General features: G+C 37.7%; 1 protein-coding gene across 3 annotated transcripts in view; it reads left to right on the top strand.

The window, feature by feature from the left end:
* Nucleotides 1-17,500, top strand: part of LOC138978961 (transmembrane protein 163a-like) — a 38,187-nt gene that overhangs the window by 16,854 nt on the left and 3,833 nt on the right. For all 3 annotated transcript variants that reach the window (XR_011459874.1, XM_070351778.1, XM_070351776.1), the window contains exons 5-7: nt 3,663-3,757; nt 4,151-4,247; nt 12,780-12,894. Coding sequence is in view for 2 of the 3 variants with exons in the window: in XM_070351778.1 (XP_070207879.1) it covers nt 3,663-3,757; nt 4,151-4,247; nt 12,780-12,894 (307 nt within the window). In the remaining variant the exon portion in view is untranslated. The remainder of the gene's footprint in view (nt 1-3,662; nt 3,758-4,150; nt 4,248-12,779; nt 12,895-17,500) is intronic.

The following is a 17,500-nucleotide window of genomic DNA, read 5'->3' as shown; positions in this document are numbered from 1 at the left end:
TCTCCTCAACCTTAGAACCTCTCGCATGCGGAAGTCGTTTATTCCATCCGCCATCTCAGTTCTCAATGATACCACTTAGTGCATGCATGTGAAACTGAAAAATGTACAATGGTGTTTTCCTCAGAGCTAGCTAGGAATGCATTGTACTCTAATGTTGTCATGTTATTGTTGTGTTTTTTATCTTCATGTTTTAAAATTATCTCCACAACTTATAAAGTATACTTTTACACTAGAATTATGTTTAAACAAATCAAGTATGTATGTTTAACATTATTCTTATGAAGTTTTTTTACAACTATTTAGAATAGAACAGGATGGATGTTTTGAATGTCAATCACTGGGAGCAGTCAGAAGAGTAAGAATTCTGTTTTGTTCTCACTATCATTTGCTTATGAAGATCATGATGCTGTTCCATTGCTTAGTCAGTCCTAGAAATAATGTCCTAGACCTGTCTTACCTTGCTGTTATTAGTATTTTTGCCCTCTTTCATTACGATGCTATGGTATTTCTGTGGGTCTCCACATGTATTTGTTTATAAGGCGGAAGTGACCTCCCCTTGTACACAATAGGCCATCAGAGGAAGCCTACGGACAGACTAGAATAGAACATGCACATAACACAGAAGGTCTGCACAGCACACTCACACACAGCAATACAGCACACCGTCTTGTACCTCCTTCTGCCCTGCCCTGCCGAAGTCGGGGTATCCTTTTTAATCCACCATGTGTGTCTCCTGCCTCCGAGCACACACGCTACAGAGCTCGACTCGATGTGCGCAGTTTCGTATAAAATTATTTTCCAAATTTCCCCACTGTGTTTTATAAAATAATCATATTATGAAAGCACATACATTCTTATCTTAGTTGTTATGTATTCATTGTTAGCAAACATCGGCATTATTCATGTTTTACTTTAACACTTTCGTGACGGGATGCGACTATATTAGTAATAGCGCTGCAACGCCCACGGACGGGAAGCGACTATTTTAGTATTAGACATACAAGGTACACGACTCGTGATTGCTTCCCGGTTTTTGAAGCTTGCAAATAAATTGAGTTGTTTCCCTTGATACACTTGGCGTCCCCTTCTGCCATTTGCAAATCCGCCTGATTTGTGTGCGTTTTTGAGGAAAAAAAATGAATCAAAGGCGAGCCTTGTCTCGGGAGGAGATTCTTCGGATGTTGGACCTAGAGGATCCCGTAGAGCATGATTCGGACGTATCGTTTTCGCCTCACGAAAGCGATACAAGCAGTGAAAGTGAGGAAGAAACAGTCCCGTTGTTGCTAGTACGAGTCGGCAAACTACACGTGGTTGGCGGTGATACTGCTAGACGAACATGTATCTCGGAATCGTGCAGGAGCTATGGGGGCGTGGCAGCACTGATAACAATGGATGGCTGGAGCCTTCAAATCCTTTTGGAATTGTTCATAGGTGTACAGTTGGTACTTTGTTGTGAAAATGTGACTTATATTCAATATGGATTACCTAGACATCATTTGGTGAGTGTTAGATCTACAGTTTTGTTTCATTTGAGTCAGGATGCTGTGAGTGAATGCGTGATTTGCTTGTTTTTTTCTTTGTACTGTCTCCTTATTTCTGTGTACAATGTTAACAATATTTCAGCTAATTCATAGGTTTTACACCTTGTTTGGTTATAACATTATTTATAATACTTTCTGTTAAAAAATAACTTTTAAAAAAAGCAGTAGAAAATAAAACACACACAAAAAAACGTTAAAAAACACAAATTATCCCCCTTTCACCCCCCTTTCACCCCCCTTTGCTAAAACAAATCGCGTGACAAACTTATAAATAGCACGACTGAACTGGGCATCCATTTTTGAATTAGTACACACAATTTGGTGGTGATTGGACTTAATTCAAGCTTGCTAGACAGATTTCTTTACAGTTACTGATTTTTGGGAAGTTTCTTGGTGGCAAGCTTGGGCAGGCAGGACGTAAACGCCGTGGCAGTGCTAGTCACAATAGTGTTAAACGCAATCATTGTTATTTATAGATCACAGGCACTTGATGTAAGTAGGTCACACACGTGTAAATGTTGTGCCCAGTCCTTGTTTTTGTTTCTGTTATTATTTTAGTTAGCAGGTCTAGTTGAGCACGTATTAAGTATCATGTACCCACTACTAGTCATTGTGCATTTTAGTTAATGGACTGATGATGTTATTTGTATGGAGTCGACGCACGTGCGAGGATATGTATGTGTGTGGGGGGGGGGGGGGGGGGGGCGCGGGAGATGGAAGCTTGCTGTATGTTATGTAATGTATATATTGTGTGTGATACGTGGAAATGTGATACTATTTATTTGCATGTATGATACAGGTACAAATGTGATAATTGTAGGCTTATACTAGTGATTACTGTGTGTGATACATGAAATGTGATATGAATGCTGTTTTTATATGTTATACTCTTACTTTCTCCCAAGCGCAAGACAAATTCTTCTGTGAAAATTGAAGCCAATAAAATTTGAGTTTGAGTTTGAGTTTACTGTGTTATGGACCATAAGTCAGTGTTCTACTCTACCAAAAATTGGACATTAATAATGAAATTGAAATTTTTGTACGATTTTTTATTAGGCAATAAATGACACAAGACTGTTTTTCGCGTTTCTTTTGGACGTCAGTATAGTAATTGTGATCAGACCGCTATCACACACACAGCTGCTGCTACAAGTTGTCTTTCTTGTTCAATTTGACACCATCATGTGCACCATTACGGATCAGTGTGACACCATCATGTGCACCATTACGGATCAGTGTGACACCATCATGTGCACCATTACGGATCAGTGTGACACCATCATGTGCACCATTACGGATCAGTGTGACACCATCATGTGCACCATTACGGATCAGTGTGACACCATCATGTGCACCATTACGGATCAGTGTGACACCATCATGTGCACCATTACGGATCAGTGTGACACCATCATGTGCACCATTACGGATCAGTGTGACACCATCATGTGCACCATTACGGATCAGTGTGACACCATCATGTGCACCATTACGGATCAGTGTGACACCATCATGTGCACCATTACGGATCAGTGTGACACCATCATGTGCACCATCACGGATCAGTGTGACACCATCATGTGCACCATCACGGATCAGTGTGACACCATCATGTGCACCATCACGGATCAGTGTGACACCATCATGTGCACCATTACGGATCAGTGTGACACCATCATGTGCACCATTACGGATCAGTGTGACACCATCATGTGCACCATCACGGATCAGTGTGACACCATCATGTGCACCATTACGGATCAGTGTGACACCATCATGTGCACCATTACGGATCAGTGTGACACCATCATGTGCACCATTACGGATCAGTGTGACACCATCATGTGCACCATTACGGATCAGTGTGACACCATCATGTGCACCATTACGGATCAGTGTGACACCATCATGTGCACCATTACGGATCAGTGTGACACCATCATGTGCACCATTACGGATCAATCTATTAACTGTTTTGCTTGTCGATTGCTTGTTTTTGAAAAATGTTGGAATAAACGACATATTGTGTGTGTGTCAATATGCAATATGCTGCTGTGTGATATAACTATATCGTTGATATCCAGTGCAGGTAATGAATGTATTGCTGGTTGTCTGTTTCAGCTTGATGCAACCCTAGACGGGTTATCCTCTGTCGCAGTCCTGTGGAGATTCTACGGCAGCACTGCTGACTTGTATTCAGAAGCCAAAGAGAGAAAGTAAGATTGATTTATTTATTGATTCAATGATTAACTTATTCCTTGTTGTATTCATTAAGTGATTTATGTATGTACTCACCAAGTTACATGTTTGCTTGTTTTGATCTTTATTGATGTATTGTTGTATATATTGGGTGATTTATCACTAATTTATCATTTATTATTTATCATTTATCATTTATTATTTATCATTTATCATTTATTATTTATCATTTATGAATTAATTCATCTATCTCTTTGCTTGTTTTGCAGATCACGTATTGTGATTATTGATGTATTAATTATTTCATTAATTGTATTAATTATTGTATTTATTTATTGATCATTTATTCATTTGTTTGTTTATTTATTTATTCACTCATTCCTTTGTCCATCAATTTGCCTGTGTTGCAGAGCATGCATCGTGATTGGCAGCCTCTTCGTCCTGTCTGGCCTGCTTCTCTCGGGGAAAAGTCTACACGCCATCATCACGGAGGTGCATGAAAGCCAGGTCGGTGAACAAAAATTAACAACATTAAAGGTTCTCACAACAACAACAACAACAACAACAACAACAACAACAACAACAACAACAACAACAATGAAAAAATACTAACCAGAATCATGTCTACAGGCTTTTTTGCTGATGAAGACATAACGTCTTAATCGGTCCTTGTTCGTTTTTTATTGTCCATGTTTCTGGTGAATACTTGTTGATTGTTATATTGTCCTTGTTTCTGGTGAATACTTGTTGATTGTTACCTTGTCCATGTTTCTGGTGAATACTTGTTGATTGTTATATTGTCCTTGTTTCTGGTGAATACTTGTTGATTGTTATATTGTCCATGTTTCTGGTGAATACTTGTTGATTGTTACCTTGTCCATGTTTCTGGTGAATACTTGTTGATTGTTACCTTGTCCATGTTTCTGGTGAATACTTGTTGATTGTTACCTTGTCCATGTTTCTGGTGAATACTTGTTGATTGTTACCTTGTCCATGTTTCTGGTGAATACTTGTTGATTGTTACCTTGTCCATGTTTCTGGTGAATACTTGTTGATTGTTACCTTGTCCATGTTTCTGGTGAATACTTGTTGATTGTTACCTTGTCCATGTTTCTGGTGAATACTTGTTGATTGTTACCTTGTCCATGTTTCTGGTGAATACTTGTTGATTGTTACCTTGTCCATGTTTCTGGTGAATACTTGTTGATTGTTACCTTGTCCATGTTTCTGGTGAATACTTGTTGATTGTTACCTTGTCCATGTTTCTGGTGAATACTTGTTGATTGTTACCTTGTCCATGTTTCTGGTGAATACTTGTTGATTGTTACCTTGTCCATGTTTCTGGTGAATACTTGTTGATTGTTACCTTGTCCATGTTTCTGGTGAATACTTGTTGATTGTTACCTTGTCCATGTTTCTGGTGAATACTTGTTGATTGTTACCTTGTCCATGTTTCTGGTGAATACTTGTTGATTGTTACCTTGTCCATGTTTCTGGTGAATACTTGTTGATTGTTACCTTGTCCATGTTTCTGGTGAATACTTGTTGATTGTTACCTTGTCCATGTTTCTGGTGAATACTTGTTGATTGTTACCTTGTCCATGTTTCTGGTGAATACTTGTTGATTGTTACCTTGTCCATGTTTCTGGTGAATACTTGTTGATTGTTACCTTGTCCATGTTTCTGGTGAATACTTGTTTATTGTTATCTTGTCCATGTTTCTGGTGAATACTTGTTGATTGTTACCTTGTCCATGTTTCTGGTGAATACTTGTTCATTGTTATATTGTCCATGTTTCTGGTGAATACTTGTTGATTGTTACCTTGTCCATGTTTCTGGTGAATACTTGTTGATTGTTACCTTGTCCATGTTTCTGGTGAATACTTGTTGATTGTTACCTTGTCCATGTTTCTGGTGAATACTTGTTGATTGTTACCTTGTCCATGTTTCTGGTGAATACTTGTTGATTGTTACCTTGTCCATGTTTCTGGTGAATACTTGTTGATTGTTATATTGTCCTTGTTTCTGGTGAATACTTGTTGATTGTTATATTGTCCTTGTTTCTGGTGAATACTTGTTGATTGTTACCTTGTCCATGTTTCTGGTGAATACTTGTTGATTGTTATATTGTCCATGTTTCTGGTGAATACTTGTTGATTGTTACCTTGTCCATGTTTCTGGTGAATACTTGTTGATTGTTATCTTGTCCATGTTTCTGGTGAATACTTGTTGATTGTTACCTTGTCCTTGTTTCTGGTGAATACTTGTTGATTGTTACCTTGTCCTTGTTTCTGGTGAATACTTGTTGATTGTTACCTTGTCCATGTTTCTGGTGAATACTTGTTGATTGTTACCTTGTCCTTGTTTCTGGTGAATACTTGTTGATTGTTACCTTGTCCATGTTTCTGGTGAATACTTGTTGATTGTTACCTTGTCCATGTTTCTGGTGAATACTTGTTGATTGTTACCTTGTCCATGTTTCTGGTGAATACTTGTTGATTGTTACCTTGTCCATGTTTCTGGTGAATACTTGTTGATTGTTACCTTGTCCATGTTTCTGGTGAATACTTGTTGATTGTTATATTGTCCTTGTTTCTGGTGAATACTTGTTGATTGTTACCTTGTCCATGTTTCTGGTGAATACTTGTTCATTGTTATCTTGTCCTTGTTTCTGGTGAATACTTGTTGATTGTTACCTTGTCCTTGTTTCTGGTGAATACTTGTTGATTGTTACCTTGTCCATGTTTCTGGTGAATACTTGTTGATTGTTACCTTGTCCATGTTTCTGGTGAATACTTGTTGATTGTTACCTTGTCCATGTTTCTGGTGAATACTTGTTGATTGTTACCTTGTCCATGTTTCTGGTGAATACTTGTTGATTGTTACCTTGTCCATGTTTCTGGTGAATACTTGTTGATTGTTACCTTGTCCTTGTTTCTGGTGAATACTTGTTGATTGTTACCTTGTCCATGTTTCTGGTGAATACTTGTTGATTGTTATATTGTCCTTGTTTCTGGTGAATACTTGTTGATTGTTACCTTGTCCATGTTTCTGGTGAATACTTGTTGATTGTTACCTTGTCCATGTTTCTGGTGAATACTTGTTGATTGTTACCTTGTCCTTGTTTCTGGTGAATACTTGTTGATTGTTACCTTGTCCATGTTTCTGGTGAATACTTGTTGATTGTTACCTTGTCCATGTTTCTGGTGAATACTTGTTGATTGTTACCTTGTCCATGTTTCTGGTGAATACTTGTTGATTGTTACCTTGTCCATGTTTCTGGTGAATACTTGTTGATTGTTACCTTGTCCATGTTTCTGGTGAATACTTGTTGATTGTTACCTTGTCCATGTTTCTGGTGAATACTTGTTGATTGTTACCTTGTCCATGTTTCTGGTGAATACTTGTTGATTGTTACCTTGTCCATGTTTCTGGTGAATACTTGTTGATTGTTACCTTGTCCTTGTTTCTGGTGAATACTTGTTGATTGTTACCTTGTCCTTGTTTCTGGTGAATACTTGTTTATTGTTATATTGTCCATGTTTCTGGTGAATACTTGTTCATTGTTATCTTGTCCATGTTTCTGGTGAATACTTGTTGATTGTTACCTTGTCCATGTTTCTGGTGAATACTTGTTGATTGTTATCTTGTCCATGTTTCTGGTGAATACTTGTTGATTGTTACCTTGTCCATGTTTCTGGTGAATACTTGTTGATTGTTACCTTGTCCATGTTTCTGGTGAATACTTGTTGATTGTTACCTTGTCCATGTTTCTGGTGAATACTTGTTGATTGTTACCTTGTCCATGTTTCTGGTGAATACTTGTTGATTGTTACCTTGTCCATGTTTCTGGTGAATACTTGTTGATTGTTACCTTGTCCATGTTTCTGGTGAATACTTGTTGATTGTTATATTGTCCTTGTTTCTGGTGAATACTTGTTGATTGTTATCTTGTCCTTGTTTCTGGTGAATACTTGTTCATGGTTGTCTTGTCCTTGTTTCTGGTGAATACTTGTTCATTGTTACCTTGTCCATGTTTCTGGTGAATACTTGTTCATTGTTATATTGTCCATGTTTCTGGTGAATACTTGTTTATTGTTACCTTGTCCATGTTTCTGGTGAATACTTGTTGATTGTTACCTTGTCCATGTTTCTGGTGAATACTTGTTGATTGTTACCTTGTCCATGTTTCTGGTGAATACTTGTTGATTGTTATAGTGTCCTTGTTTCTGGTGAATACTTGTTGATTGTTACCTTGTCCATGTTTCTGGTGAATACTTGTTCATTGTTACCTTGTCCATGTTTCTGGTGAATACTTGTTCATTGTTACCTTGTCCATGTTTCTGGTGAATACTTGTTCATTGTTATATTGTCCATGTTTCTGGTGAATACTTGTTTATTGTTACCTTGTCCATGTTTCTGGTGAATACTTGTTCATTGTTACCTTGTCCATGTTTCTGGTGAATACTTGTTGATTGTTACCTTGTCCATGTTTCTGGTGAATACTTGTTGATTGTTATCTTGTCCTTGTTTCTGGTGAATACTTGTTGATTGTTACCTTGTCCATGTTTCTGGTGAATACTTGTTTATTGTTATATTGTCCATGTTTCTGGTGAATACTTGTTGATTGTTATCTTGTCCATGTTTCTGGTGAATACTTGTTGATTGTTACCTTGTCCATGTTTCTGGTGAATACTTGTTGATTGTTATCTTGTCCATGTTTCTGGTGAATACTTGTTGATTGTTACCTTGTCCATGTTTCTGGTGAATACTTGTTGATTGTTACCTTGTCCATGTTTCTGGTGAATACTTGTTGATTGTTACCTTGTCCATGTTTCTGGTGAATACTTGTTGATTGTTACCTTGTCCATGTTTCTGGTGAATACTTGTTGATTGTTACCTTGTCCATGTTTCTGGTGAATACTTGTTGATTGTTATATTGTCCATGTTTCTGGTGAATACTTGTTGATTGTTATATTGTCCATGTTTCTGGTGAATACTTGTTGATTGTTACCTTGTCCATGTTTCTGGTGAATACTTGTTCATTGTTACCTTGTCCATGTTTCTGGTGAATACTTGTTGATTGTTATCTTGTCCATGTTTCTGGTGAATACTTGTTTATTGTTATCTTGTCCTTGTTTCTGGTGAATACTTGTTGATTGTTATCTTGTCCTTGTTCTTCTCACCTGCAGTCTCTGGGTCCTAGTTTAAAGTTTCTCATATAGCGCTATACTCACCGCCATATAGCAGTCTCTGGGTCCTAGTCTAAAGTTTCTCATATAGCGCTATACTCACCGCCATATAGCAGTCTCTGGGTCCTAGTCTAAAGTTTCTCGTATAGCGCTATACTCACCGCCATATAGCAGTCTCTGGGTCCTATTTTAAAGTTTCTCGTATAGCGCTATACTCACCGCCATATAGCAGTCTCTGGGTCCTATTTTAAAGTTTCTCGTATAGCGCTATACTCACCGCCATATAGCAGTCTCTGGGTCCTATTTTAAAGTTTCTCGTATAGCGCTATACTCACCGCCATATAGCAGTCTCTGGGTCCTATTTTAAAGTTTCTCGTATAGCGCTATACTCACCGCCATATAGCAGTCTCTGGGTCCTATTTTAAAGTTTCTCGTATAGCGCTATACTCACCGCCATATAGCAGTCTCTGGGTCCTATTTTAAAGTTTCTCGTATAGCGCTATACTCACCGCCATATAGCAGTCTCTGGGTCCTATTTTAAAGTTTCTCGTATAGCGCTATACTCACCGCCATATAGCAGTCTCTGGGTCCTATTTTAAAGTTTCTCGTATAGCGCTATACTCACCGCCATATAGCAGTCTCTGGGTCCTATTTTAAAGTTTCTCATATAGCGCTATACTCACCGCCATATAGCAGTCTCTGGGTCCTAGTCTAAAGTTTCTCGTATAGCGCTATACTCACCGCCATATAGCAGTCTCTGGGTCCTATTTTAAAGTTTCTCGTATAGCGCTATACTCACCGCCATATAGCAGTCTCTGGGTCCTAGTCTAAAGTTTCTCGTATAGCGCTATACTCACCGCCATATAGCAGTCTCTGGGTCCTATTTTAAAGTTTCTCGTATAGCGCTATACTCACCGCCATATAGCAGTCTCTGGGTCCTAGTTTAAAGTTTCTCATATAGCGCTATACTCACCGCCATATAGCAGTCTCTGGGTCCTATTTTAAAGTTTCTCGTATAGCGCTATACTCACCGCCATATAGCAGTCTCTGGGTCCTATTTTAAAGTTTCTCGTATAGCGCTATACTCACCGCCATATAGCAGTCTCTGGGTCCTAGTCTAAAGTTTCTCATATAGCGCTATACTCACCGCCATATAGCAGTCTCTGGGTCCTATTTTAAAGTTTCTCGTATAGCGCTATACTCACCGCCATATAGCAGTCTCTGGGTCCTATTTTAAAGTTTCTCGTATAGCGCTATACTCACCGCCATATAGCAGTCTCTGGGTCCTATTTTAAAGTTTCTCGTATAGCGCTATACTCACCGCCATATAGCAGTCTCTGGGTCCTAGTCTAAAGTTTCTCGTATAGCGCTATACTCACCGCCATATAGCAGTCTCTGGGTCCTAGTCTAAAGTTTCTCGTATAGCGCTATACTCACCGCCATATAGCAGTCTCTGGGTCCTAGTCTAAAGTTTCTCGTATAGCGCTATACTCACCGCCATATAGCAGTCTCTGGGTCCTATTTTAAAGTTTCTCGTATAGCGCTATACTCACCGCCAAATAGCAGTCTCTGGGTCCTAGTCTAAAGTTTCTCGTATAGCGCTATACTCACCGCCAAATAGCAGTCTCTGGGTCCTAGTCTAAAGTTTCTCATATAGCGCTATACTCACCGCCAAATAGCAGTCTCTGGGTCCTAGTCTAAAGTTTCTCGTATAGCGCTATACTCACCGCCAAATAGCAGTCTCTGGTTCCTAGTCTAAAGTTTCTCGTATAGCGCTATACTCACCGCCATATAGCAGTCTCTGGTTCCTAGTCTAAAGTTTCTCATATAGCGCTATACTCACCGCCATATAGCAGTCTCTGGGTCCTAGTCTAAAGTTTCTCGTATAGCGCTATACTCACCGCCATATAGCAGTCTCTGGGTCCTAGTCTAAAGATACAGAAAGGCTGCCAACGTTAATTCCAAATCCAGAATTTTAAAAAAAAAAAATTAATTTTGTCAATAATAAACGTTCCAATTACCTACCATTAGTTTTGTAATTACCATTCTAAAGTTTCTCATGTATGTATGGCTATATTGACCGCTTTACAAACATCAAAAGAAAAAAAAACTATGGATATAAAAATGTAACGGTTCACGCATGTAAATCATTGAGACAAATACACAGCACTGATCATCAGGAACAGCAACCCATGATACATACAGCCTACACACAAATTAAAGTGGGCTTCAAAGCAAACAATTTACGAGCAACGAACAGGCATAATTATTCTATGTTTGAACTGCATCACTTTTATCAGTATGCCTTTGTCGTGATAACTGATCAAGCCTGCTTTGAAGCTAATGACGATAGCTTTAAACAGTAGAATTAAACGAGCGGCCAAAGGGCCTCGCAGGCCGATTTAAATGCACAGTCGGTACTCCCGGGCAAATTTGGTTTCATTTGACAGACAAATGCATATAGTCTCTGAAACAACCTTTCTACATACCCACAAATGGCAGCAGCTATATACGCAATTTTAAGGCAAACTTGTTGCAAAAAAACGGCAATATCAGCTTAACATCAGGCGGCAGAGTAGATATTTCTGAGTGAACTATCAAGTAGTTGGAAGGTGTTTAACAGCAAGTAAAAAGAGTGTTTGCGTGCACCACATAGGAGCACCAGGAGGCCTTGCATTTCAGAAATTGTGTTACGCAAGGGCGGATCAGTTCATTTTATGGGGGGGAGGGGGTTCCAAAAGTATATTGTGAAGATATGGGTGTGAAGGCGCGAAGCGCCTAGCTTGCTAGGGGGGTCCGGGGGCATGCCCCCCCGGAAAATTTTGAAAAAAAGGATGCAAAATGGTGCAATATGGTGCATTCTGAGGATGATCATTACCAGTTTCAGGCAGCAGATTTTGTCACTGATTAATACACCCAAAAATTGAAACTCAACTAAAAAAAAACACAAAATTTTTTTTTTAATTTTTTGGCTGGGGGGGGGGGGGGGGGGGGGGTCCGGAAACCCCAGAAACCCCCCCTCGTCCGCCCCTGTTACGTCACGTCATTTTCACTTTTCTGGATAATGTCAAATCTCAAAACGTTTTGTAACGTGGTGTTTGTTACTGTGTTCTGAGTGTCGTGGTGTATGTTACTGTGTTCTGAGTGTCGTGGTGTATGTTACTGTGTTCTGAGTGTTGTGGTGTATGTTACTGTGTTCTGAGTGTCGTGGTGTATGTTACTGTGTTCTGAGTGTTGTGGTGTATGTTACTGTGTTCTGAGTGTCGTGATGTATGTTACTGTGTTCTGAGTGTCGTGGTGTATGTTACTGTGTTCTGAGTGTCGTGGTGTATGTTACTGTGTTCTGAGTGTCGTGATGTATGTTACTGTGTTCTGAGTGTCGTGGTGTATGTTACTGTGTTCTGAGTGTGGTGGTGTATATTACTGTGTTCTGAGTGTCGTGGTGTATGTTACTGTGTTCTGAATGTCGTGGTGTATATTACTGTGTTCTGAGTGTCGTGGTGTATGTTACCAGTGTGTTCTGAGTGTGGTGGTGTATGTTACTGTGTTCTGAGTGTGGTGGTGTATGTTACTGTGTTCTGAGTGTGGTGGTGTATGTTACTGTGTTCTGAGTGTCGTGGTGTATGTTACTGTGTTCTGAGTGTGGTGGTGTATGTTACTGTGTTCTGAGTGTGGTGGTGTATGTTACTGTGTTCTGAGTGTTGTGGTGTATGTTACTGTGTTCTGAGTGTCCGACGTGGTGTATGTTACTGTGTTCTGAGTGTCGTGGTATCTTTTCCCGGCGTATTTTACATGGCCCTCGAGTATGACATGTTTTAAGTTTTCGTGGTGTCTTTTCCCTGCGCAGGCCATAGTTCTGTATGCGACGTTCGCCCTGACGACTGGCGTGGTGTCCGTCATCCTTGCCTTCATCAAGGTCTACCTGGGCTACAAGCTGGAGAGCGAAGCCTTGGCAACGGATAGTGAGTTGAAGAGAGAGAGAGAGAGAGAGAGAGAGAGAGAGAGAGAGACAAGACAAGACAAGACAAGACAAAATCTTTATTATCGAGGGTAATAGATAAGCAAGAATATTGCTTTTTTACATCCAGCCCTCGCCCTAATATAGGGTCAACAAGAACAGAAAACAATATAATCAAATAACTATCACATCAAACTTATAATACATTATATATATATACAGATATACATTTGTCATGCTGCATTTTAAGTACAATTTCCAATAATAAATATGTCAATTTTTAACATATCTTAATTTAGATCTGCATATTATTATAATTTAGTTTAACATGCACATACATTTTAAATGAATTGTTGAACCATTCAGCACATGTTTAGTTGCATTATGTGCGACATATAATTTTTTTTGAAGCTGTCTGTGTTTGTTTTATGCTTAAGAAAAATAGGAAGTGAGTTCCATAGGACCGCACCTGAATATAGAAGGCTTGATTTGAAAAGGTCAATACGTGGAGTCGGTGTGATGATTTTTAGTCTGTTATAGTTCAAAATAAAATTATCACGTAATGTCTCCGGTGCATATCCTGACATCACTTTATGCATTATAACACCTTTATTATACATTAACCTTTTTTGAAATGGTAATACTTGCAAATTTGTATAATCAGATTCTGAAGGAGTGTGATTTTTTAGCATAATAAGCTTAACTGCTCTTCTGTGAAGACTGGCTAAAGGTTTCAAAGCATTAGCACTTGCACAATCCCACACAGTGGATGCATAATCAATATTTGACAAGATGTGATTGTAAAAAAAAATCTTTCGCGAGTGGAGATTCAAGAAATGTTTTATTTTTGATAACTGATATATTTTTTGGGAAGCAATCTTACAGATGTAATCAATGTGATCATGCCATGATAAATTATTATCAATCTTTACACCAAGGACTTTGTGGTGAGACACTTCTTCCAATACTTGATTTTTAATATAAAGAGGTGGAATGCTCGATAATAGATTTTGTCGTTTCTGTCTTGTGGTTATTAGCATAAATTTTGTTTTAGTATGGTTAAGAGACATATGGTTTAACTCTGACCAATTCAGGAGTGCATCAATGCTTTCTTGTAGAGTTTTTGATAAATAATTTATGGAATGGTGACTAGAATGAATTGTAGTGTCATCTGCAAACAACTCACAGTTATTATCTATGTACAGTGGTAAATCATTGACATAAATGGAGAACAATAATGGGCCTAAAACAGATCCCTGTGGGACCCCATATTTCAAAGTACTTTCATTTGAATATGATGCATTAGTAAATGTAATTTGTTTTCTATTTAAAAGAAAAGATTTAAGAATATTAATGGTGGTGCATTGCATGCCATATATTGACAATTTCCTAATGAGAAGAGAATGATCAATAACATCGAACGCCTTTGCAAAATCAACAAACAGTGCTGCAGAAAATTTGTTAGAATTTATGTTGGTTAGCCATTGATCAATTAGATTTATAAGAGCTGTATGACATGAGTGCTTTTTGCGAAAACCAGATTGTTTTGGATGGAATAAATTGTTTTTATCAAAATGTGCTAAGGCATGTTTATATATATGTTTTTCCAAGGGTTTTGAAAGTGGTGACAGGATTGAAATAGGCCTGTAATTAGAAGGATCAGAAGGATCACCTGATTTAAACAGAGGGATTACCTTAGCTTGCTTAAATGCTGTTGGAAAATAAGAAGTGGTAATGCATAAGTTGTAAATGTATGTCAAGGTGTCTGTTATTACAGGAGCAGCTATTTTCAATATTTTACTGTCTATTCTATCTACACCCCGGGTTCCTGTTTGTTTGAGATGAACAAGTGCAAAGTAAACTTCAGACACAGTCATGTGTTGTAGCGGCATTTCTGCCTCTATTCTCTTGGATTTGCAATGATCTATTAAGGTATTTAAATCATTTTCTTGTGTTCTATCAATAGGAATAACTTTTTCTCCCACTGTAGAAAAATGTAAATTAAGTTTATCAGCAGAAATGTTTTTCATGGCAGTTGGGTGTGAATTAGAACGCTTGTTTGTTAATAAATTAATGGCTTTCCAAATTGATTTTGAATCTTGTTTAGATGACACTAGTTCAGTGAAATAGTTTTTCTTTTTAGTTCTTTTTAGGGAACTTACATTATTTCTTTGCCGTTTATATCCTTCAAAATCACCCTTTGCTTTCAAATAATCCCTGTGGTTTGCAGCATCTTCTGTTTCTTGATCAAGCCACTTTGGTTTCTCAATATGTCTAACTCTGTGCGTAATTAATGGTGCATGTTTATCATAAATAGAAATAAAAATATTATACCAATGCTCCAAAGCTTTATCAGGATTCTGAAAGCTATAGACTTCAGAAAGAGGACTGTGAATTAAATCAGAGAGAAAATCATTTTTATTAAAACGCGAGAAACGACGATAAGTTACAGTTTTATGTCCAGCTTTAGGGATTTTAATACCTTTCCTTGACCAGGTAAGACAAACTGGATAATGATCACTGCAAGATAAAATAGGAACGCATGTTTCAATAATATTTTGTTTTTCTGACACATAAATATGATCAATAAGAGTTTTAGAAACAGCCATGACCCTAGTGGGTAACTGAACCATTTGTTGCAAATCAAAGCTATTAATTGTATTATTCCAATTTTTATGTGGCTTCATTAAATCAATATTAAAATCTCCTAAGAGCAAGATTTCTTTTGAATCCAGTGTTGCAGAGTCCATCATAATAGTAAAGTTATCTGCCCAATTTACTCTTTCAGAAGGGTTTCTATAAATAAATCCTAATAGTAAGGGCGGAGATCTTTTCAATTTAACTTCAATCCATATTGATTCAACTCCATGAACCTCAAGATGAGCTAGTCGTTTATATGTAACTGATTCACTTATGTAAACAGTAATGCCTGTTTCATTCGTTTTAACAGGATCATTACGAATAAGAGTATATCCTGGAACAATGATGTCAGAGTCTAACACATTATCTGATAGTCTGGATTCAGAAAAACCAAACATATGAAAACTTTTTCCAGAATTAAAAAGCACATTTGAAACATCAGTCATTTTGTTATATAAATGATTAATATTCAGGTGTCCAATGCGAAGCCCTTCCTTATTCGGCCAAGATGTTTTAGTTGAAGTCATGGTAATGTTTATAATTCCACAGCTTTTTTTCTTTTCCTTTTTTTTCAAATAATGACGAAAAGCAAGTAATGAAAAGTGACTACTTTTTCACAGACTATGCATGCCTGTTGAAAAGTTGCTTGCAATTTGAAAAAAATATAATACAGGTATATAATAACAATAATTATAAATGTTATACTAACAATTCCAAATTCGTAATAATAAAACTGAATGATGTCAGCAACCCAATATTGTCAGACACTATATTTCCAAATCTATATATACCACCACATACACAAGGTGAAGATAAACACCACTTAGTCAACACATCAATTCAGTTGAACTCATAAGTTCACTGACAATTGATGAAGAATTAAATAAATTGCTACTAAATTCAAAGAGAATTAAAATGTCAGGAATCCGTTGATCCTTAAATTCAGAAATAGCAGCAACACCGTCATATAATCATATTGATGCACTTACAAATGTAATCAACTCCTTTTGATTACATTGTTAACAATCATATGATAAACAGAGGAAGTGAACGTATTTTGTTCTCACAAAAAAAGATAGCTCAGCCATGAGCATTGTCACAATTCGAAATTCATAATAATCAAACTGAATAATGTCAGCAAATCAATCTTATCATACACTCAATGATCAATAATATACACCATAACGGACACAAGGGTGCAAATAAAGACCTCTTATTCCACACATCAGTTCAGTTTCACTCATCATTTTTTTTTCAAATGATGCAGAATTAGATAATTAGCTGTTCATTTCACAGATAATTGCAATGTCAGCACTTCGTTGATCCATAAATTCAGAAGTAGCAGCAACACTGTCACATAATCATAATGATGCATTAAAAAAATGTAATCAGATCCTTTTGATTACATTGATAACAAACCATATGATAATAAGCAGTGATGTACGTATTATTTCTCACACAAAAATAGCTCAGCTATCAGCATTGTCACAAGGAGGGAAGTGATTGATTGATAATAATAATGTCAATGTTATATCAGTTGTTCAATCTCTCTCTTTTTCACACACACACACACACACACACACACACACACACACACACACACACACACACACACACACACACACACACACACACACACTCTCTCTCTCACACACACACACACACACACACACACACACACACACACACACACACACACACACACACACACACACCATTAACAGATCTAATGTAAGAATTCAGATCTGACAGCGTCAAATTGAATCATAACACTAATGTTTACTTCAAACTAGAGTTTCAAACGCAATGTTCATTGATGCGTAGGCTGAATGATTGTTAACATACGGACTTTTGAAGGATGAGTATGGCAACCAGCGTGTAGAGTGAAGATGTGGATTGTAATTCATAGGGGGAGGAAACCAAGGTGGTAAAGACTGATTATTTGCCCACCAGGCATATTCAGGTGATGT

The sequence above is a fragment of the Littorina saxatilis genome, linkage group LG10 (genome assembly GCF_037325665.1).
Source record: "Littorina saxatilis isolate snail1 linkage group LG10, US_GU_Lsax_2.0, whole genome shotgun sequence".
NCBI classification, from domain to species: domain Eukaryota; kingdom Metazoa; phylum Mollusca; class Gastropoda; order Littorinimorpha; family Littorinidae; genus Littorina; species Littorina saxatilis.
Note: the sequence above shows the minus strand (reverse complement) of the source record. Positions and strands in the feature narration are given on the sequence as shown.